Raw genomic sequence first — 23,460 nt, 5'->3', positions numbered from 1 at the left:
TAGGACAACTTCACTAAAAGCTGTCCGATCTATGAAGAACGTTTGTCAATGAACTGCATATCAAGTAACAGTAATATCTGTTTGGTTCAAAGCAAGTGGAAATTTATAAGAGAGAAGGATAAGGATGATAAGGACATGGATAAGGATAACAATGGAGTGGAGAGGAATAGGAATTGGAATGGCTGGAAGGGACCTTGAAGATCTTCTAGTCCAACCCCACGTCCGCGGACCGGGTCCATGAACAAGAGACCTCTTATACCATTCTGTCCAATATCATCTTAAAAACCTCCAGTGATGGAACTCCCCAAAGATGACAAACCCTCTGTAGTTCTGAAGCTGATGTCGTGGCCGGGCCGCGCCAGGTTGGGGATACTGGGCTACTTGTTCCAGTCCAACCCCGTACTTGAGCAAGAGACCTTATACCATTCTGTCCAATATCATCTTAAAACCTCCAGTGATGGAACTCCCCAAAGATGACAAACCCTCTGTAGTTGAAGCAATGATTTATTAGGAGTGCCGGAAACCCTCTGTCACCGCAGGCTAACAAGTCTGTCCAACAGGGAGATGAATAGTGGTCTACCACATCTATTCATCTCGGCCCCCTGCCTTTTAGAGCGAGGGCGGAGCTTTGCTAGCAGCGGTGGCTCTTCCATCCCAAGGACCGGCCCATAGATTTCCACTGCTCTCCTCTCCTCTGCCTTCTGCGCATCCACGCATCAGGCACTGGACCCAGCTGTTCCTCCTCTTCCTCATCAGCCACCTCCAGACCTGGGGGCTGTTGACTCTCCATCTGAGGGCTGAGGGAGGGCCCAGGCTCCGCCTCTCTCTCTCTCTCTCTTTGCCAGTTCCATTCCCTCTTCCCCCTCTCTACGATTTATGCTGACCCTGACTCCCACACCTCCTCCTCCTCCTCCGCCTCTGATTCGCCTGCTTGGAGGAGCCGGTGGGCAATAAGCCACAACAAAGATAAGGTGATAGGTAATAGGGAAGATGAGAATAATGATGGTAATACTTCCTTTCTAGATAGTTTGACAGTGTTGTGGAAATTAGTTGTTTAGCAGAGTGGTGGCATGCAGGGAAAATTGTCCGTGTCTCGTTGTTTTGACGTATAGTGTCGTTTTGAGAAGTTGAAATACTTTATGTCCAGGAAGCGGGGAGGGTCTGTAGATATTTTCACAGCCCTCTTCCTTGCTCGTGCAGTATATGGGTCCTCAACGGAAGGCATGACCCTAGGACAGTGCAACCGTCACCAATACAAGCCAGTTGCCAAGTGTCTTAAATTTTGATCATGTGACCTGGGGGGATGCTAACACAGCTAAGTGTGAAAAAGGCTATAAGTCCCTTTTTTCAGTGCCCTCGTCTCTTCCAATGGCCACTAAAGGAGTGATTGTAAGTCGAGAACTTCCTGTACAGCCTTCAGCCAACTCAAACAAGGGTCTGAATAACCTGGCCAACCTTTGCTTCTGGGATCTGTTCGATGCAGACGCCAAGAGAGGAATCCGGGACCAGGCATGGGTTCTGGGATTCTGCGAAAGGTCCTTCCCGCATCCCTAATGCTTGCTCATTCATAATTTACTTCGGTTTCTCCCATTCCCGCTCCACCGTTACAAAATAGGAGAGGAAGAGAGAGACAGGAAGAAATCTCCTCCACAGGAAGTACTAAAGAAAGTTCCTCTTCATGCAAAATTAATGCGTGGGATCTGTTACCAGAAAATGAGGTGAGGCTTTTTAAAAATGGAATTAAGAGAAAAAAAGAGATGACTGTCAATGGCAATTAAGTAATGAAGATTATGTAGAGCCTCCAGACTGAAAGAACTGCTATCCAACCAGATTCTGTTAGCAGCGGCTTTTTGGCCCTGGTGGGACGACCTATTGATGGTCAAAAGTGAGTTAGGCTGAGAGTGACTGGCCCAAAATCACCCAGCTGGCTTTCGTACCCGAGGCGGGACTAGAACTCACCATCTCCTGGTGATTCGCCCAGTCATCCAGCCGGCTTTCACACCTTAGGCAGAACTATAACTCACCATCTCCTGGTTTCTAGCCTGGTGCCTTAACCACTAGACCAAACTAGCTCTATGCTAGTTTCAAAATATATTTCCTCCAAGGAAAGGGATTGTTTCCCTTTCACAAAGATTACGATTTTGACACATGTCTGCGCATTAGTAGAGTTTCTCAGTTCCATGTATTTATTTATTTTTGGTACTTTTTTGTAACTTCATCTGTATTTTCACCTGCTCTTTCGCATCGCTTTGAAATAAAAATAAAGCTATACCATTTAAGATGGCTGCAAGCCATAAATAAATAAATAAGGCCTCTTCTTTGTTGCTTTAAACACACAAGCTCACCTCATCATTGTACTGTGACTGTCGGCAAAAAAAGCATTAGGCCTTTTGGTCCACTCTTTTATTTCTTCAGAAAAAAAAAATTCAAGGAAAAGTGACTTTTTTCCAGGTACCTGATGCCCTCTTCTGGTGTAACACGAAGCTTCCTAGCTGACAGAAATTCGAGAGACAAGGATTACTATTTGGGTTGGCGCACGTCTAGCTTAATGAAAAGAAGGTCCAGGGGAGACATGATAGCAATGTTCCAATATCTCAGGGGATGCCCCAAAGAAGAGGGAGTCAAGCTCTTCTCCAAACACCTGAGGGCAGGACGAGAAGCAATGGGTGGAAACTAACCAAGGAGAGAAGCAACTTAGAACTGAGGAGAAATTTCCTGACAGTGAGAACGGTTTGCTTCCACAAGTTGTGCTTACTCCCAACACTGGAGGTTTTAAGAAGAGATTGGACAACCAAATGGCATACCCCCTGTGATGACCCAGGCTGGGGTACAAAACAAACACAATCCCAGAAAACAGGTGAAGCCCCTTTTATTCCTTCAGTTTGATTCCAAGCTCGGAATATCTTTGATGGAAGACAAAAAATTTCCCCCACAAACAGTTACACAAAGAGGGGGGAAAAGCAACACAAACCAGGCAAGATAAGGGCTGGAGGAGGTCCACAGATAACACACACTGAGAAGGATGCCAAACTCAAGAAAGGAACTACCAACTAGAGATATTTACACGCTTTGTTTCCAGCGTTTGCCAGTACGCAGGTCCTTACAGTTATCACAGCTGTATCCCATGAAGAGGATCAAGGCCCTCTCCTCCTGAGTAGACCACGTCTCTCCCTTATCCTCTCCTCCCTGCGTGCCCTAGGATGGATAGGGGATGGGCCTGGGTCCTCCTCTGACTGCTCAGCCAGCCTCTGCCCTTCCCCAGCCTCCTCCACCACCTCCGGAGCCACATTTCCACTCTGTGGGCTGTTCCTCCTCTCCCTCTGAGTCAGTCTCCACCAGGGGCATGACACCCCCTTGAGCAGGGGGTTGGACTACTAGAAGACCCCCAAGGTGCATTCCAGCTGTATTATTCTGTTATTCAATGCTTCTGTTGCATTTAATGGAATAACCCAACTCATTAGAGTGGCCAATGTATTTTCAAGGCAGTGTGGTGTTTCTTTATTTATCAAACATATAGAGCCGCTACTCATCTCACAAAGCAAGGGACTCTGGGCAGTATACAATGGAACTAAAACAATAAAAATACACAAACTGTATTTTTGTGTTGGGCAGTTAATTTATTCTACCGGTTGCTTCTGGGTATGAGAACCACACCGTTTTGAGGCACCTCTTTCAAAGTTACGCAACAGGCAGAAAATCCCAGAATAGGTCCAGGAATTGTGAGTCTGCTCTTCTTTCGTGCGATGTTTAGATCTGCTTCTATGCAAGAGATTCTTTTTATGATGTTAACGGATTTGGGGTTTTAGAACAGACATACTTTTAGATTATCTCTAGCTTTGGGGCTGCCCTTTTGTCATTTGATGATTACCCCTCCTGTTGTAACAGGAGATGTTACTTTTAATGTTGGAAAAGCAATATTTCACCACATGCTGTTCTTTAATACGTTTGTTAAACAGCACTTCAAAGAAGGCAGCAAAAAAAGAGTAACTTGGATGACTAAACTGGTGCCCCAATCTGTACAGGTAGTCCTCGACTTACAGTTCATTGAGCAACTGTTCAAAGTTACCATGGCACAGAACAAAGTGACATGACCATTTTTCACACTTACGACCATTGCACACCCCCGGGGTTACACGATCAAAATTCAGATCGGCAACCGGCGTGCATCTATTTTTGCAGCGTCCCAGGATCACATGATCCCCTTTTGCAACCCTTTGAAAACAAAGATCCACTTATAATTGAACAACTGCAGTGATTCTCTGTAGCAAGAAAGGCCGTAAAATGAGGCCAAACTCACTTAACCGATATCTCATGCGTAGCAACAGAAATTCTGGCCTCGATGATGTAAGTTGAAGACTACCTGTACCATAAGGATAGCGTGGAATTTAGAACCATTTCGGGAAGCGCACGATTACCTGAAAGTCTGTGTCAGAACCACTCCACCTTCCGGCATCTTATTTAAGCGTAACGGAAAGTGTAAAAATCAGTTCTTGTTATTCTCCTATGCAAATCACCAAGATGATTTGGATTACTTAAATTGGGGGCAGTTAGGAAGGATGCAAAAGAATATCAGCTTGATTTGAGGAGCAACTGACATCAAGGAACAAATTTGGAACATCATGTTATGCACGTAGCTTGCTAAGTACGGCTTAATGTGCAATGCTGGCTTTGTGTGTATTGTGGTTTATTCTTAACTATGGCATATTCAACAAAAAGTGTTATAATAGACAAAATAGTTAAACAATCCTCTTTACTTAAGTGGTATGTGAATCACAAAGAGATCGGAAAAGGGTCCTGTGGAAATAAGTCATTTATTTCGAACAACATTGATTTTAGAGAACAGGTTAACATTGGCAATCTACAATATCCATCGTCTACAAATATCTATGTTGTGTTAAGTAAAAAAAAAAGTTCTTAGGAATGTGTACAACAGAAAATATGCATTTAATGTGGCCGGGAGTGTAACATACATTTGTCAAACTCGGCTTTATCTTAAAAAGAGAAATGCTGCCATCTAGGACAACGCTTTGTTTTAATTCCTTATTAGTCCAGGCGTCCTCTCAAGCCAGGAACTTTGGTTTAAGGGCCCATGGATGCTGGGTGGGTCTTGGATGAGCAGCTGTGAAAAGAAGAATAGCAAGATTGACACTTCTTCCCATGTTTAACTCACAAGGTCCTTCAAACAAGAGCTGGCTGGCTTTAGGGCAGAGGTGGGCAACTATGGCCCCTTTATGACTTGTGGACTTCAACTCCCAAAATTCCTAGCATGGCTTGCTCAGGAATTCTGGGAGTTGAAGTCCATAATTCATAAAAGGGCCATAGTTGTCCTCCCCTGCTCTAGGGCATGGTGCTCTTATGCTTCTTTGAAAGGACACTCATCAAGAGATGAAAAGAATATATTATTTTGTCTTATTATTGCAGATAGGATAAAACTCTTTTTGTTTTCTGCTTTTCCTCTAGAGCAGGGGTGTCCAACCTTGGCAACTTTAAGACTTGTGGACTTCAACTCCCAGAATTCCTCAGCCAGCAAAGCTGGCTGAGGAATTCTGGGAGTTGAAATCCACAAGTCTTAAAGTTGCCAAGGTTGGACACCCCTGCTCTAGACCATAGAACATTCTTATTTATTTATAATGCAGCTTTTGTTAATTTTTATAAATAACTCAAGGTGGCGAACACAGATATTATTACTCTTTCCTCCTATTTTCCCCCGCAACAACCCCCCTGTGAGGTAGATGGCACTGAGTGTGACTGACCCAAAGCCACCCAGCTGGCTTTCCTCCTTAAGGTAGGACTAGAACTCACAGCCTCCTGATGACTGGCCTAAAGCCACCTAGCTAGTTGTCCTATCTAAGGCAGGATTAGAACTCACAGTCTCATTTCAACTGGGGCAAGATGCGAAGATGGGAAAAGTGTGTCGACTAACCAGGCTCGTCCTATTAGCTACGCCACAAGAGGATTCGCCATTTGAATCCAGCTTATATGTGTATTATTATTATAATCAGGGCTTTTCGCTTAGCCTCACGGCTAACCAAGGCATTAAGGCGGAGTCAACCAACCTTGACGAAGTTCAGGTGTGAATCCAGCCACAGAGTAGAAGACAGTCTCACCTGGGAAGTCTGCAGGAGAGGGGAGGAGAGAGAACTCAAACTACTGTGAGTTGGGCAAGGGATGCATTCAAAAACACTGGCAGATGAGAGGGGGTTTAGGGGACGGATTTTTTAAAAAAAAAAATTGCTAAGGGACAGCTAGTTCAAAACCAGTTGGCATTCAAAAGAAGCCTTCTTAGCCAAGTGATGGGATGGTGAAATGCAGGTCCAGCCTGCTGCCTTTGTTACTATGCAGACAAGAATGGAAGAAACGGCTACTAATGCAAAACAACAACAACCCATCTTCTTTCAGACTTAGGCACGAAGCGTCACCCAGATTTGGCCGGCTCTCACCTGTAGGTAGGTGTAGGTAGCAGGCCAGGTCTGCCCCCGAGCAAGGGTCGCTTTGCAGGGGCGTTTGGAGGAGCCAGGTGCATCGGTCTTTTGATGACCTTTGTGAGAAGAGGTGGAGGTTTGCCCGTCGGGCCAGCTACCAGTGCTAGGAAGGAAAAACAGAAAGCAGGATTTTGATACAGTGGCACCTCAGTGCTATCAGCTCTGAAGATGGCCTGACTGGGGCCACCTTTGAGGCTTCAGTGTTGCCACAATGGAGATGGCCACAACCCAGCATCCACCTGTTACAGGTATCCAGCAACTGGTCCTTTTTGAATCCAATGACAATAAGCAGACCAATGAATAAAGAAAGTGTAGCTTTATTAATTAACTCAAGCAAACAAATTTAAAAGCCTAACGCAGAAAGCACAGATACCAAGCAAGATGTCAGGAGCTCCTTAAAAACAATAGCAGAGATGCTTCAAGGATGGCTCAGTTTCCACAGCACCCCACAGCTAGGATCTGTTCAGAAGCCCCACCCCCCCCCCAATATATCCAACATGCCTTCTTCCTCCTCCTATTCTTCGCACAGCACCCACCCGGTGAGATAGGTTGGGTGAGAACGAGTGACCGGCCCAAAGTCATCCAGCTGAGTTTCATGTCTAAGAAGGGACTACAGCAGGGGTGTCCAACCTTGGCAACTTTAAGACTTGTGGACTTCAACTCCCAGAGTTCCTCAGCTGAGGAACTCTGGGATTTGAAGTCCACAAGTCTTAAAGTTGCCAAGGTTGGACACCCCTGGACTACAGTCTCCTGCTTCCTAACCCAGGTGTTTTAACCACTACTTAGCAAACAAGAGTGGAAAACAAGAAAATTAGCTCAGAATGAGCTCTAAATATTGACATTTTTCTTAGTATGAAGGAGAATGGAGTGGAATGTGAATAGAAACAGAACAGGTTCTTTATTGGCCAAGTGTGATTGGAAACATCAGGAATTTGTCTCCGCTGCATAAACTCTCAGCATACAAACAACAAAGTGATAAATCATAAGATAACGAATAGAAGGCAAGAGGAAAGACGAGAAGGATAACAGTAATACAGCCCTACTACATGGGTTTAATATCCTTAGGATGAGGATATTTAATAGGATAAATCCAAATAGGTCACTAAACTCTCAAAGCAACAGTGGCCTTCCATGCCGCCACTACAATGTTGTATTTGGATGGACCAACCTGGAGTTGGAAGAAGAGCCCCTGACGGTCTTTTGCCCAACAAAGCTGGCTTAGGTGAGGGCGCAGCAGACTGGCCTAAGACAGAAGTTCGACCAGGGGTTGGCAGCAGAGGTGGTGGCTTGCTCAGCGTCGGAGGGAGAGCGCTCCCGCTTGGCCTGGCATTTGGATACTCGCCGTCTTCACCTGGGGTGGCTAAAGTGTTCGTTTCTGCAAGAAAACCTGGATTAGAAGGGCCCAAAGCTAGCAAGGAAACAACCCATTAGCAAAAACGAGCCGCTAAGCCAAGAAGTCAGCCTGGCTGCTTGTTTCAATGTCCTCTCTTTCTCAGCCAGTTCATTTTATGCAGGGATAAACAAGGCTTAGGAAATTTTAAGGACGTGAGGTGGGAAAAGTCATTTTTATAGGAGTCATAGAAGTCATGATTTGAAGCAGTAAATTGGTAGAGTTATTGGCTTTTATAATATAAAGCAGTTGGGGGAGGAGTCTATTCTTTTTTTTTTTCCCGCGAGTGTTACATATTTCTTTTTCACTTGCTCTAGTTATACCTCGTAACGGCCTTTCACCATGTGAAACGTGAACGTTATTGGACGGCGGTACAGAGGCGAAGGGGGGGGGGTTACGTTTTTATTACGACAGCCGGATGAAAACAACTTTTGGGGGGACGACACCAATTTGGGGCTCATCGATAGGTGGCTTCGTGGTCTCCTAAAATGGGGAGAGGCTCTCCAACCTGAGCCATGATAGGGTGGACAATATTTTTGCCTTTTTTTTTAATCATTAAAAGAGCCATATATCTCAGGCACTCAGGACCGCTGGCATTTCTCCTAATGCCCCCAGGAATAGCGGTGACAAGGTCCCGGCTCCCCTGGAAGGGACTTATTTGAAAGCGCAAAGAAAGGACAGATGTTAAGGAATCCGGGGTAAGGATGAGCTGGGGGGACAGAGGCAGACAACCTTGGGGGAATCCATCTTAAGTAGCCACCCTGGAGAAAGAGCCATGACCTTCCAGATAACGGGTTATCAACCTGCAGCCCTTCTCGAGCCAGTCTCATTTTTAACCATGTTAGTGTTCATGCACGAAGTGTGATTTATTTTTCTTCCCCGGGGTTCGAGGGAGGACGGGGCGTTTTCACGCTGGGTATTTTCTGATTTGAAGGGGGGGGACCCCGCCCCCAAGAGGTTATCCTGAGATTATGGGTGGGATTTAAAGGGTACTGTCGAGGGAGGGAGGAGGGGTTGGGGGAACATGAATACCTTCAAGCTTATTTCTCCTGGTCTTCAGGTAGTCACTTATTGAGTTCAATTCTTCCACATATAAATGCTTTCCCTCACTTAAAAGAAAGAGGAGGTGTCTAATGCCTAGAGGCACATGGTAACTCTCATAAAGCTCCCGTTCTAGAAAGCCATCCGCCAGATCAGCCGCTTTGTGGGAAATCTCTGTGCGCTGCTGTTGTTCATGCTCAGCAAAAATTTCCTCAAACTCTTTAGCTATCAGAGCCAGGGCATCTTCCATGGGCATATTACGGTGGACTACAGAGAAGAGAGACACCTTGCTTTTTAAAAAGTCACATCCAGACCAAAAACAAAACAAAAAACCCCAAACACCAAACCGCCGTGTCCTTCCACCATTCCGACTGCGGCACTAAAACGCTTACTTTTGGACTCAAAACGCCACACTTTGAATGGAATGAAAAAGAATGGATTTAATCGGGGCCTCTGTCGGATACCCCGGCAGTGGTTATGTCCAAGATTCAACACAAACACAAACCGTTTCTATTAAATGTCGTGAGTGACTCAACTCGGCGCTTGCTTTTCTGTGTGCTGAATTGATTTCCTAAGGGGGACCAGTTTTATAAAAACCACCTCTGGAAAGAGGAAGGGAGTGGAGATGTGACTGACACTGACATGTTCTTTTTAAATGCAGGGGAAAGGCCTACTAACAAACAGTCCATTTTCCAGAAGGCAGATTTTGGATGAAGGACATTTTGCTAGGTGTATGTAGCGGTGTATGGCTAGGAATTCTTAACCAATTATTTTACTGCTGTTCTTTGGCATGTTCAATCATGCCTCAAAGAGAGATTGTTTTGATGTGCTTTAATATGAGGAGGAATGGATCTAGAGAGAGCATTTGCCGAACAGGGACCGGGTTCTTAAGGAAGCTAAACTTACTTTTGATAGTCTGATGAAGCATGATTACGGTGCATGAAGAAAGTGTTACATTAGATGGTTCGACAAGAACGCAAAATGGAGAACCATCATTTTTAACTTCCTGGAGGGCACGTGTAAGACCTGATTCAGAAGTAAGGTATATCATTTCCACCACAAGGCCATGATCCTGCAACCGATGGCCTATGACTGTTGAATATTCCCTTGAAGGAAAAAACAAACAAAAGAAAAAAGAAAAAAAAGAAAAAGAAAAAAGCAAAACAAAGAAGCAGGTTATTTTACAGGCAATTCAGAAAATATATTATTAGTGCCAGTGTGCTAGCAAGGGTCATTGTTGCGCGCGGCAAGAAAGCTCACTGAAAATATTCGGTCAGATAGATTTAACGGTGTGCTCTTCTGCCGAGTTGCCTGAAACAGAGGGGTCCTTGCTTTATGAAATGTAGATTTAAGCAGTCATAAAACTTCCAGGCATACAGAGAAGAACCTCAATGTGGGCCAGACATTTCCCAACTGAAATGCTTACAGAACAATTGAGGTTAAATTTGTAACAAAAAAGGAGAACGGATTGGGCCATAGAGCGTCTTTACGTCTTATGATCTAAGACTTTGACCTCTGCAGACAGTGATGTTCATCAATAGGGTATCCTGCAGACATGATTTTCGGAGAGTGACAGGCTGGAGAAACCAGGTCTCTACACCTACATTTATGTATGATAGGTGCAGAGGTTTGGGGCTGAACTTCCTCGGTGGGAAACACAAGATTTTCCCACAATATCAAAGTGAGTGGTGAAGCCCTTGTTTATATGAACTTCCACATTAATTAAGATCACTTGACCGGACTGGGTTGTAGCTATCTGGGCTTAAGTCTCACAAACACTTTTGCCGTGATTGAATTGCGTAAGGACATAGAACGTTTAATGTTGCTTCCATTTCAACAACAATCGCAAGGGAACCTCAGGTGTGTATCCATGAGAAGCTGCTTAGTATTTGCGAATATTTGGTTAACGTATGTAAATGAGATTTTTTTTGCATATAAAGTGATCTTTAGAAATATGCACAAGTGGAAATTATTTAACAATGGCAAGTAGGACTCTCAAAGAACAGCCCAACAGAACCCTGCTTTCTTTTCTCAGATTTGTAATAGATTAAACAGGTGTGAAGGAGAAAATATTACACTGCAATTTTTTGAAAAACAAGCACCTTATTAAGATTTTATCAATGCTTTACATGTACTGGCACTTTTACAGAATTGCTTAATTCAACCAGGCTTTTATTATGGGTCATTCCATGTTCTTTCCGGACAGAAACTAACTTTTTTGAGACTGCAATTTTACTTTATGGAAAATTCCATAGGCATGGCTGCCCAAATTTATCTAATTAGATCTAACTTATCCAATTAGATGAAATGGCAGTCAACAATTTCAAGTAACTGGCAATTTTACCTATGCTTCATAGCCATTTTGTGCGCCATATTTTAGTAGACCCTTTCTGGAAGAAAAAAGATCTTTTTTTTTTTTTTAACCGAAATTTACAAAACACTTTTTGTATTTTGCCAAAACCAAAGATTTATTTTCAAAACTTATTCTAGGATATGAGAATATTTTTAAACAGTTGTATTAACATCTCATCTGAGGATACAAACATGTGAGACTAATTATGGACAAACAAATTTAGTGGTGATGTTTATAGAACCAGAAAGAAAAGGTGGCCAAATGTTTGGGGCTCTGAAGACTGCACGAAAAAGTTTAGCGTGAGATGAACAATAACCGCGTGCAGTTTATCTAGTATACTTGCTGTGACAAAAGCAAACAGATGACAAGGTAGAATTGTTTTATTCTCACTTTGACTGGATGGGAAACTGGAAAAAGATGACGGGAAGTATTTTACAAAAAACAATGCAGGTGTCATTTTGGCAATGTAGTATCAAGGAAAAATATAAGCAGGCCTATCACTCGTTCTTACAACGTTGCTAACGTCACAATATGACACAATCGATGAGAGCGATTCGTCCAAGTTATGGTGACAATTCATTTAGCAAAGATGTACAACAGCGACACTCCAAGAGAGACTGCTATTTACTATCAATAACGTGCTTGAGGTTGGGTGGAGAACAGCTTTCAGGGAATGTGTGAGAATATAAATTAAGAAGTCCTGGTTAAGGTCATGCTACGAGAATTGGAGGGAAATGACAAAAAGGGCGACAAAAGTTTAATCAAAGCACGTGAATTTTTTTTTATTGGAAAGTCTTCAAGGAAAAAAATAATCCTCAGAGCATTTTAGAGATGCTAAGCACTTCTGTGTGAAAATCTGCAAATTATTGGGGGGCTTTTTTCAGGAACTGCATAAGAGAAATAATCATTATTTCAAGTATCAAGGTGAAATGTTCAAATACCGAACGCTGAATTTAATGACTCTCGGTGAATTTTATGGCATTCAAAATCAACTGAAAGGAACGGAGAGGTGATGATGTGGGTAATAATTGTAAATTTCCATAGTGCCAACATCAAAATTATGCTTTTTTTTCAATTGGCTTCATTTATGGACAGAGCTTAACCACAAATTTTCACCTTAAAGAATGCTCAGTACCTCTACCCACACTGCTTATGTTGATATTCAAGTTATATTTGGGCAAAGAAGAACAAGGGGCTGTATTAAAATGGTTTAAAAATACCAAATGATAATCCATACGTACGAGCAGTTCTAAAGGAGAGGCAGATCTTGATTTAAATGGATGTGGACGGGCGGGAAAATTCACAGATGTCTGTAAGATCTGAAGTTACTATGATAAATAGTTACCATGCTCCTTTTAAAGAGAACTCCTTGTTAACTAAAAGATACATGTAACAATCAGTACTAACTTACAACCATCCTACAAGAGCTACAACTACACAAATTAAGTCATAGTCCTACCACGCTCAATAGGACTGACGCCCAAGTTACAAGAGACAGAAGGAAATCAAAATATGTTACCATTTTAGTAGTTTCCCATTCATGGGAAACCAACGCCAAAAATGTAATATAGAGGGTCTAAAAGAGTGGGAATAATGGGGGCTGAGCCTATTTTACTGCTATTTTTATTCAACTCTCTAGATCGGGGTGGGCAAACTATGGCACCTTTATGACCTGTGAACTTGCAGAATTCTGGAAGTTGAAGTCCACAGGTCACAAAGGTGCCATAATTGCCAACCTAATGCTCTAGAGACTTATTCTGGGACAATTCTAATAACAGGCATTGATGAGGAAAATGTGGTGGGGTGGAGGGAAGTTTCCTCCATGCAAATGATGAGGCTACATTTAGAGATATATTTCTGTTGCTCGGTCATGCAGTGCAGACATGTACCGCCATCCTGGGTTTTTTTGGTCACTTCAGAAACAAAACAGGAAAATCAAGATCTCTAAAAAGAGTTAACCGTATTGCTAAAAGTGAAATTAAATGGGGAAGCATTTGCTCAAAGTTCAGTGAAGCATCAGTAACTGCGTCTTAAAAAAAAAAAAAAAAAAAAGACCTACGCTTGATCCTTGCTGATGGAAACGATGACACAGTCTGAAGGTCTTTCTCTGTTGTATTCCTTCTCTATCTGCTGGTAAAACTGCATGTACAACTTATCGCGATGAGCATCCTTGGTGTGGCTGTCATCTAAACATATAAGCAGATAATCAGACTGAGGAAGGGATGGATGGATGGATATAGGCAGACAGGCAAAAGAGATAGCTTGATAGCTAGATAAGATAGATGGAAGGATGAAAGGACGGATGGATAGGTATATAGATACAGAGATATAGAGATAGCTTGATAAGATAGATAATAGAGATAGAAGAGATAGAGATAGATTGATGTAGACAGACAGATCAAAGCAGCAGTGAGGCTTAATACATATGTTCTTTCTTCAGTTAGATATGGTAAATTCAGTATCTGGGCAGGATTCAGAACTGGATTATAGGTGTCTTGGCTGTAATAGCAAGCAGTAGTAAAAGCTGGTTCCCACACAGATTAAAAAAATGGTTCTGTAAACAGCCAGCTTTAAGTTTCTTTGAAGCAAAAAACTTAATGAAAAGACTAATAGAAGGGACCATACGTGTCGCTCAGGGTTGAACTGTGGAGTCCTTGGTGTTCTCTGAGGTTGGTTGTTGGTTTTTGCAGACATGGTGAATGTGAGGATTAACACCAGACAAACAATCAAGCCATAAATACCCTACTCAAGCAACTACTAAAGTGACAAACGATTAAGCAGAGAATACCCTAATCGAGGAACTGCCAAGAGGAAAGCCACCCTTTGAACAACACTGGCAGGGCAAGCAAACTCCACACTGACCAGCACTGATGATGTTACCAAGTTGGGTATTGAAATGACCTTAAGCAAACAACCAAGCTCAGAGGGCCCTAAGGACTCCACAGAAAAGACCAATCTCCCTATTGGAAAGCTATGTGTTTGGGATAAATTGGTAGTAAACAGAAAAACGTTCAGTTGCTCCTTGGAGCTCTACCCCATTTGTTTCAATCAAACTTTACTGAAGAAAACTCTGCTTGGAAACAAATACTTCGGATATTTCTTTAACTATCAAGAGAACGCAACAGGACTGAAATGTAAAACTGAAACGAAAGGCATCTGGAGGAGCAAGCACATTCTTATTGCCACTTTAATTTCAAGTAACTCTTACCTTTCTGCGGGTACTGGTGTCTCTCATAATTAACTTCGTTCTCTGTTGGATGATACTGCTGCCCAAAAAGTTCTTCAAAGCTTTAAGCCCAAAACACACAAGAACTAGTGTTATCTCCCTTTTAAACAAAATGTCACAACCCTCAAGTTGAACCAATGCTAAGAACTGGCTTACATCAAAGAAGGTGTGGGACTGCATTGTTTCAGGGGTACAGAATAAATGCACAGTTATTTGATTCCATCCATTATTATTTGCCCTGTGCCGCTACTTCAGGTTATAACCAGTTTGTATGGAAGGGGAAAAGATCCTTCTCACCTGTTACCATCCTCATGATCCTTCGGATAACCGTCTGTGGGAGAGTAAGAACTCTTCTGAATGGATTTGTAAGGATTTATGCTAGAAGGAGCAAGATATGGGTGTTAAGGATTGCCGAAAGAATTTGAGCGTAATACATTTTTGGATTACATAATGGATTTGGAATCCAATTTTAGACTCTGCAGAGTAAGATCTGAAACATCTGTTATCTAGCAAAACATTGATGGGAGACATCAGAAACAACTTGTTGTTCTTGTTGTTAATTCAGAATTAACAAAGATCCCTGCAAAGAAATTAGACCCCCCCCCAAAACCCCATACATTCCAATTTCAACAAATTCCTGGGATGACATGAGAGCATCCAACATCACTGCATTGAAGAACTTTGTTATTACAAGCCATGATAATAGAAGAAATGAAAATGGGGGACAAGGGCATGGTGTGAAGTGGTGTGTGTATATATTACAAGAAAAACATGTCATATCTATCAATCTATCGATCAATCTATCGATCTACCTATCTATCTTTTCTGTCTGTCTGTCTGTCTCTATCCATTCATCCACCCAAGAACCTTTTGTCATGCTGTTATGGGCAGATCTAGCTTTCAATAAACCGTAGAAATATTAATTTAATTACTTACTCCAGAAGTCGAGGAATCCACCCTGGTCTCTGCCTGGAACCAAAAAGAAAAGGACAATTAATGTATACTTAATTTAAAAGTAGTCACCGCCATTGTTAAAAAGTACTGATTTTTCTCTGAATGTGGACTGTATCTTTAAAAGGTTGGAGACAGACTGAACCTGGGCATTGTGAGGTACACCCATAGGTTCTCATGCTGCCACTTGATGGACCAGTTACCATTTCCGAGCAATCTTTATGGGCAGACCCAGGTAGAACACAGTGCAATGTCTCAAATGGGAGGTGGCCAAGGCATCGATGACCATGAGCAAGGCCTCGTGATCAAGGAACAGGCAGAGTTGGTGTACATGTAAGTGCGCAAGGACCAATTTAGTGCTCCTTTGTTGAGGGTCAGCTGCTGGTGAGAAGTTTTTGGGTTGCTGACTTTGCCATTTGTTCTTCTTTTCTTTGTCTGAGGCTGGTTTTACTGTTCTTTGTTTTGGTTACACTGTTTCTTAAATATTGTTTTGATATGTAGTGAACCATCCAAAGACATTTGGAGTTTGGTGACATTGGATCAAACAAAAAATAACATGCTAGACTGGCAAAGGGTTAAGAAAGGACTTTTCTAACCGTGTTACAGCATTAAAAGAAAATATATATATATATAAGCTGGAGTGATGATGAAAATTGCAGGGTGATTTAATTCCTTTAAACCAGACGCTGAGGAGCATTTTTAAAATCTCAAAATCGTACAACAGATAACGAAAGTTTTTGTTCTGCCAAATTTTCCCTCCTTTCAGATCAGCTAAACAATCTAATTACTCTAAACATTTTTGCTTAAGTTGATGGCTTTGGACTCACCAAGATACGGAGACAGAAACCAATTAAAACAAAACACACACAAAAACTCGCTGGCAGATGTAGAGTCTGGAAAGATCTGTCAAGGAGCAAAGGCAGCATAAGGACAACAGCTGCCTGGTCTTGCCTCATTTACTGTTAACTATTTCTTAGGCGCAGATAAAACTGAATTCGGTTACACTGATTAACTATGAATATGAGATGCAGCACATTAAACCCTTGAGCAAGATCGGAAGTGTGTAATGCCGACAAAGATACGAGCACAAAACCCAAGATTGGGTTTATTACAGCCAGATACTTTTGTGGATCTAAGTACAGTAAACAATTTCAATTATTTTTTTAAAAAAATCATTTCCGTTATACAGGTAGTCCTCAACTTATGACCACAATGGAGCCCAAAATTTATGTTGCTAAGTGAGAAATAATGTTGCCCCATTTGATGATTTTTCTTGCCACATTTGCTAAGCGAATCACTGCATTGTTAAATGAGTAACATGGTTGTTAAGTGAATCTGGTTTCCTCATTGAGTTTGCTTGTTAGAAGCTCGCAAAAAGTGATCACATGACCATGGGGATGCTGCAATGGTCATAAATGTGAGTCAACTGTAAAACATCCAAATGTAAATCACATGACCATGGGGATGCTGCAATGGTCATAAATGTGAGTCAACTGTAAAACATCCAAATGTAAATCACATGACCATGGGGATGCTGCAATGGTCATAAATGTGAGTCAACTGTAAAACATCCAAATGTAAATCACGTGACCATGGGGATGCTGCAGTCATAAATGTGAAAAATGTCACTTTTTTTCTGGTGCCGTTATAACTTCGAATGGTCACTAAGCAAACTAAGACTACCTGTAATTGCAGTAGAAACATTCTAGACCTGACATTGTAGAGAACCTGTAGGTGACAGGTGTGTCAGGTCACACTCAAATGGCCAGAAGATAATTAGCAGCTTGGCCAAGGAATATTCCATAAAACAAACATCATTTGCCAAAAATTAGACAGATATATTACTATAGGTCTGTGATGGCGAACCTTTTCCACATTGCATGTCAAGTGTGTACTCGCATGCCTGCATCCATGATGCAATGTGCACATATACCCCCCACCGCCCCCTGCGCATGCACACGCGACCACCCCCCGCATGCGCACGCATCTCCATGCACATGGTTCCCCCTGCGCATGCGCTGCAGATACACGACAATCAGCTGGCTGGCTGGGGGGGAGGGCATACGTGCATGCGCAGTGGAAGCCTTCCGGGCGACCTCTCGTGTGCCAAAAGAAGTGGCTCTGTGTGCCACAAGTTCGCCATCACGGCTATAGGTAGTCCTAGCACCTATTTTTTTCCATATTACATTCATATCATATTAAAATTTCAACATATAGATAGTAACTCTAGACCCCAGGTAATTACTGTGAAGCTGGGTATCTTGGCATGAAAATTTTCGCAGGGTCAATCTGCCATTTTAAGATATTTGCTTTGGGGAGAAGACTTGTCTGAAAACAAAGACAGCTGCTGCCCATCAGTGTAAACAACCATCTGTCTTAATGAGGCAGCTGGATTAATTGCCTAGGTGGCCATGTTGCTTTGAAACCATTTCTCTGCCAAACATTTTGTGTTATTTATTGCATTTGTATCTCACCTGTTCTATAAAAGCTCAAGGCAACTTACAGAAAGTCTCCTCTTAACTTTAACTCAAACCCAGTTCTTTGAGAACGCTTGAGCGTCACTGGTTTAGAATCAACCAGTCCCTGCCGTCACTTTTGCAGTGTTTTGCTGCTAAAGGTTTTGGTTGTGAATAAGGAACAGAACAAGATACTGAAGCTTAAATGCTGTGGTCACCAAATGAGAAGATTCATTGGAAAAGACCTTGATTGAAGGAAAGATTGAAGGCAAAAGGAGAAGGGAACTGCAGGGGATGAAATGGTTGGTGTCATTGACACAATAAATATGAATTTTAAACAAACTCCAGGAGATATTGGAGGACGGGGTGGGGCCCTAGAGTGCTATAATCCATAGTGTCATGAAGCGTGGGATACAGCTTAGTGATCGAACAACAACACTAATACAATTCTTTGATAACTCTTGATTCCAGCTGAACTGGAATCCGGATTGAAAAACAAAAGTGTAAGCCAAGCGTTGGTACCAAATTAAAATTAGAAATACCAGCTTGCTTGGGAACAGCAAGCCCAGAATAATTTGTTTAGATTGGCAGCCACACAAATTGAATAAATAAATAAGCAAGCAAGCAAACTAAAGAGGATAGGTTTAGATGTGAAGCACAATTTCTTGTTTTATGTATTCATTCATATGAACCGAAAAACAACGAACAAACATGTAACACATAAGCACACAGATAGTTTGTTAGGCAGGATTAGCTATGAATTTGGGCATGCCATCAGCAGCAAATGTAGCCGCTAACCCTACTAAAGAAGGAAACCAGGATACAATGTAAATTTAAAATGCTAAATTCCACACAGAATTTTCAATGATTTAGTCAGAATATACAAAGATCAGATTTAGTTTGTATCCATCTAGTTAGTATAGGCCACAATTTTTAAAGAAGTAAACTTCTAAACTAAATGTAAAAAAAAAGAATGCATTAAAATTTTTCTACAGAAATGTGGATCTGAAATTTTAGTATGTATGTATGTATGTATGTATGTATGCATGTATGCATGCATGCATGTATGTATGTATGTATGTATGTTTCTTTAATACAGAGAGAGGGAGGGAGGGAGAGAGAATTTAAAAGAAACAGGAAAAAGAACAAGGATCATTGTGCTTTTACCTTTTTTCAGGATCCGGTGTTTGTGCTTGATCTGTGGTTACTTTGGGCCATGAAGACATTTTAGTTTCTAAATTAAAAAAAGAAAATCTTGTTATTAAAGAAATTAGTTTGAAAATATTTTCAGAAGAAAATTTACATCTGAAAACATTCAGAGTAATAAGCCACTTATTACTTTTTCCAAACTACTAATGTGTTATAAAAAAAATTGAAAAAGTTAAAAAGTGGAAACGTTTAAGAGCCCCTTAAAATGTTGCTTTGCTTCATGAAATTAACATGTTCGCTGGATACAAATACTTTAACACTTTCCCTTAATTGCCCTTACGTTGTCATGGTAGAATGCCAAACAGCAACAGAGTATGGGGTTAAATGGACTTGTCCATAATTAACATTTCTTACAAGAGATTTCCCACAGGAGAGATAAGAAATCTGGTGTCTTCTATATATTTTACAATATCATTTCTACAATTCTTTGTCTGGGTCATAAAGTCTAAAACAACTGGGGGACATCAGGTAGAATTCTCCATTTCTGTTCTGCCATTTTTTTGTTTTTGTACCAGGTTATTAATTTTTGAGGGCATAATTACAAGGCTGATGCGACAAGTAAATTATATTTTTGCATTTCCCTTATGGTGTATTCCTAGCTTGATATATTTGGAAAGATTGTTTGCTCTGCTCAGAAGCCATCATATCCCTTGTGCTAAATATTCTTGGAGTTACTGTAAACCCCAAAATAGATGAATATGCAGCAAACTTAACTTTCTTCCATCTCAGTGAGTCTACAGCACAGATAAAGGACATCAGATCAGGAACATCACAAACTCAGTATGTTTTGCTGGAGAATTTTACCTCAACTATATATATAATTATAGACTTCCTCTTCAACATAATTACATATACTAGTGGAAAAATACAATCAAGTGTAAATAAGGACAACATGGTGAGAACATTTTGGAGGTTTTGCAAAAAAAAAACCATGATGAGGTATCAGGTGCACAATTCTACATGTGAAGATTCAATTAAATTGATTTATTGCTAAAAGCCTTTATGCACAAGAATGTTCTCAGCTTCTCAACACAGGACTTTTTTCAAGCTGCTTAGAGCATTCCCTTTCCTACTGTTGGAAGAAATATCCTTCTGGGTTCAGTTCCAAGTAGTGAAAAAGACACTGGAAACATGGAGGCTGTTTGGAAAGATGGCTTAATGCTGGACAGGTTCACGTGCCTTGGAGCTCATGAGCGAAAAAGGGGGAAGAAATGCTGAGAGTCCCTTGGTTTTATGCCCTCTATTGGGATTTGAATTTGAGCTTGTATTCTGATTGGTTGTCATGGGACCATGAAAGGGCAACTCTGTAGGCTGCCCCGAGTCCCAGGCTTGGTTGAGCCTTGCTGGATGATGAGGTATTGTAAGGGCTTTGGGATTCCTATTATGGGTCCGCCTGAAGGACATAGATCTTTGTTATGTAAACTAGACTGGCCCAGGCCTTAATGGCCCATTAGCAAAGGTTTGAGTTTCTGCCTCTCTTTTAGGGGAAATATCCTGCCTTTTTAAATATATCCTAAAATATTTCATTTCTCTAGGAGAGGGGTGGGTTTTAACTTCCAACACTACAATAACCACATAATACAACCCCATCAAATATAGCAATAAAGGCAGATTATAATGAAAATGGGGATGGGAAATCACTAATCCTCTAGCTGAGTTTCTATCAGTTTATCCTTTTCCATGGAGAACTTCCAGTAATGCAGATTACATCTTGAAAGTTCCTGGATGCTCTCTGTGAGCTTGGTTGTCTTCTTGCAGGCATCTCATTACCCAAACCAGGTAGCATCATCAGTGCTAGTAAGGAGTGGGGTTTAAACTCATTTATATTCTGGTGGCTTGCCCTGTCAGTGTTGAGGGGTGGTGGTCTTAGAGGTTCTTTGATTTCCTGTTGGCTTGTTTGGCAAGTTTTCTTATAGGAGTATTGTTTACTTCAATGCTGGTCTGATGTTAATCTTGGAGTTAATCAGGACCAGCAATTAGCACCCAGATGAGCATAGATCAACTTCAAGATAACATCAGACCAGATAACAGTGAAGTAAACAATACTAAGATAAAGAAATACAAGAAAAAATTAAGCAACAAATTAATTTTCTTTCATTAAAGATGAACAAAGTAAATGAATACAAAGTTACAATTTATATCTATCTTGTCTTTACCATTTATATCTATCAGCATATATCTTAAAGGCTAAAATTTGAGCTCTTTGTCCAGGAAATACAAAAACAAATACCTCTCTGGTTTTGTTGCATTTATATGTAGCCTAGTTAGTCCTCCCTCTCTATATACAGTATATGTATATATAATGTGTATGGACTCTCATGTGTCCAGGTTGTATACCATATTTATTGTGTGTGTATATCAAAAGTGTACACATACCTAACACATATATAGATATGCTATCTACATACATATGTCTATACCTACATCCTAACCTATAAATATGAATCACTGTCCATCTTGGAACACATAACAGAAAGAGGAGGCTTGAGAGAGAGAAAGATGCACACATACACAGAGACATTCTTTTTTATATATCTCTATAAACACACGTTTTATACACACACACACACACACATATATATATAAATATATACACATATACATACATACATCTCCCTATACCTAAAAACACATTTTTTATATATCTCTATACATAAACACACACACACACACACATGGTATGTATGTATGTATGTGTGTGTGTGTGTGTGTGTGTATACACACACACACACACACATACTCCGAGAAGCACAAAGCCGAAGACACAAGCCTGAAGATGATGAATGAGACTTCATCGAAACGTCGCCTAGATACTTCCAATTTTACACGGGAGAAAACCCGAATAACCAAAGATACACACACACACACACACATATATATATATCCCTATACCTAAAAATACATTTTTTATATATCTCTATACATAAACAACACACACACATATACACACGTTTTTTTAATCAAACGTTTATTATCAATGCACATGTGTGCAATGAAATTGAAAACACATAAACACACACAGAGACGTTTTTATATATCTCTATATACAAAAACACAGACACAGAGACGGTTTTTATACCTATATCCCTATACGTAAACAAACACACGCACTTTCCCCTTCTCATCTCTCTCTCACACCACACACACACACAGGCTCGGGTCCCTCAGCCAATTCTTCTATTCGGGGCCAAGGGCTCCCTGGCGAGGCCTGCTTCCTCTTCTCCCCACCCGCAGCCCGCTCTCGCGCCATCCAGCCAACCGCCCCTCTCTGGCCCCCCTTTCCCGCCCTTCCCTCCCGGGCGCTCACGCCTGGCCAGAGCGTCCCCACCCCAACCCTGCCTGCCTGCCTGCCTGCCTCCCTCCCGGGCCCCGGCGGCCCCTTCCTCTCCCGCTCACCCGCTCGGGCTGCCCAGGCGCCCCTCCGAGACAGGCCGGCCTCGTCGCTCTCTTCACGGAGCAGCTGCGACCCTGAGGAGGAGGAGGAGGAGGAGGAGGAGGGGCGGGGCGGTAAAGGGGGCAGCCGGTCCCGCCTACAAGGGCTCCTCCTCTTCCGGGGGCGACGACTCCCGCCCTCGCGCACCCCCCCTCACCCCACCCAGCGGCCTAGTGAGGCCTAGGGGGCCCGGCGCGGTTTCCAAGGCAACGGCGGCCGGCTAGTGTCGAGGCGATAAGGATGTCGGGAATTGTAGTTCAGCTCCCCCCCACCCCCACCTAGTGTGTTCCTTGGAAGCAGAACTATATCCCGTAGTAGGAATTAGGCAGCCGTTAGGGGTCGCGGAGCCGGGTTGCAAAAATAAATAAATAAAAATCCTGGGAAATTCTTAAAAGTGGACAAGTTACAAAACCATTAAATGAAAGCATTTTGAAGCATTAGCCACCCTAGAAGCCTTTGGGGATATACGATAAAGTTCATCATGTTTCAACAGGACAATTTAATAAATTTATGGCAGCCCAACCTTATGGGAGGCGAAAGGAAAGGGAAGGGAAGGGAAGGGGAAGGGAGGATGGAAGGAAGAGGAGGAAAGAAAGAAAAGAAAAGGGAAGGAAGGAAGGAAGAAAAAAAGAGGAAGGGAAGAAGGAAGGAAGAAAAGGAAGGAAGGAAGAAGGAAGGGAGGAAGGAAGGGGGAAGGAAGGGAGGAAGGAAGGGAAGGAAGGAAGGAAGAAGAAGAAAAAGAAAGGGAAGGAAGGAAGAAAGAAAGAAAGAAAGAAAGGGGAAGGGAAGAAGGAAGGAAGGAAGGAAGGAAGGAGAAGGGAGGGAGGGAGGGAAGAAGAGAAAGTTTGCTAAACTTTTTCAAGCGTTCCTAAAATCTTAGAGAGGACACTTAGAACCAAACAGGGGAGGGAGGGAGGGA

The 23,460-nt window shown here is 42.0% G+C and overlaps 1 protein-coding gene across 2 annotated transcripts; it reads right to left on the bottom strand.

Annotated features, from left to right (window-relative positions):
* Nucleotides 1-4,792: 4,792 nt before the first annotated feature.
* Nucleotides 4,793-22,732, bottom strand: LOC113417476 (nuclear receptor coactivator 5-like). 2 transcript variants are annotated; one of them, XM_087971475.1, is made up of 12 exons: nucleotides 22,505-22,732; nucleotides 19,067-19,133; nucleotides 15,429-15,461; nucleotides 14,790-14,870; nucleotides 14,475-14,554; nucleotides 13,326-13,452; nucleotides 9,820-10,019; nucleotides 8,905-9,180; nucleotides 7,651-7,857; nucleotides 6,441-6,585; nucleotides 6,057-6,116; nucleotides 4,793-5,119 (listed from the first exon to the last, which is right to left on the bottom strand). In XM_087971475.1, exons 2-11 carry the CDS (start codon nucleotides 19,123-19,125, stop codon nucleotides 6,104-6,106), a joined length of 1,221 nt encoding a protein of 406 aa, XP_087827601.1. In that variant the 5' UTR covers nucleotides 19,126-19,133; nucleotides 22,505-22,732; the 3' UTR covers nucleotides 4,793-5,119; nucleotides 6,057-6,103. The 2 variants fall into 2 exon arrangements, with proteins under 2 accessions (XP_087827601.1, XP_026531675.1); XM_026675890.2 differs by lacking the exon at nucleotides 6,057-6,116 and having other exon boundaries at nucleotides 22,505-22,642.
* Between the last annotated feature and the right edge of the window lie 728 nt (nucleotides 22,733-23,460).

The sequence above is a fragment of the Notechis scutatus genome, chromosome 9 (genome assembly GCF_049901735.1).
Source record: "Notechis scutatus isolate UNSWTSFEM ecotype Mainland chromosome 9, rNotScu1.2, whole genome shotgun sequence".
In the NCBI taxonomy this organism is placed as follows: domain Eukaryota; kingdom Metazoa; phylum Chordata; class Lepidosauria; order Squamata; family Elapidae; genus Notechis; species Notechis scutatus.
The sequence above is the reverse complement of the archived record's forward strand: the minus strand, read 5'-3'. Positions and strand labels throughout refer to the sequence as shown.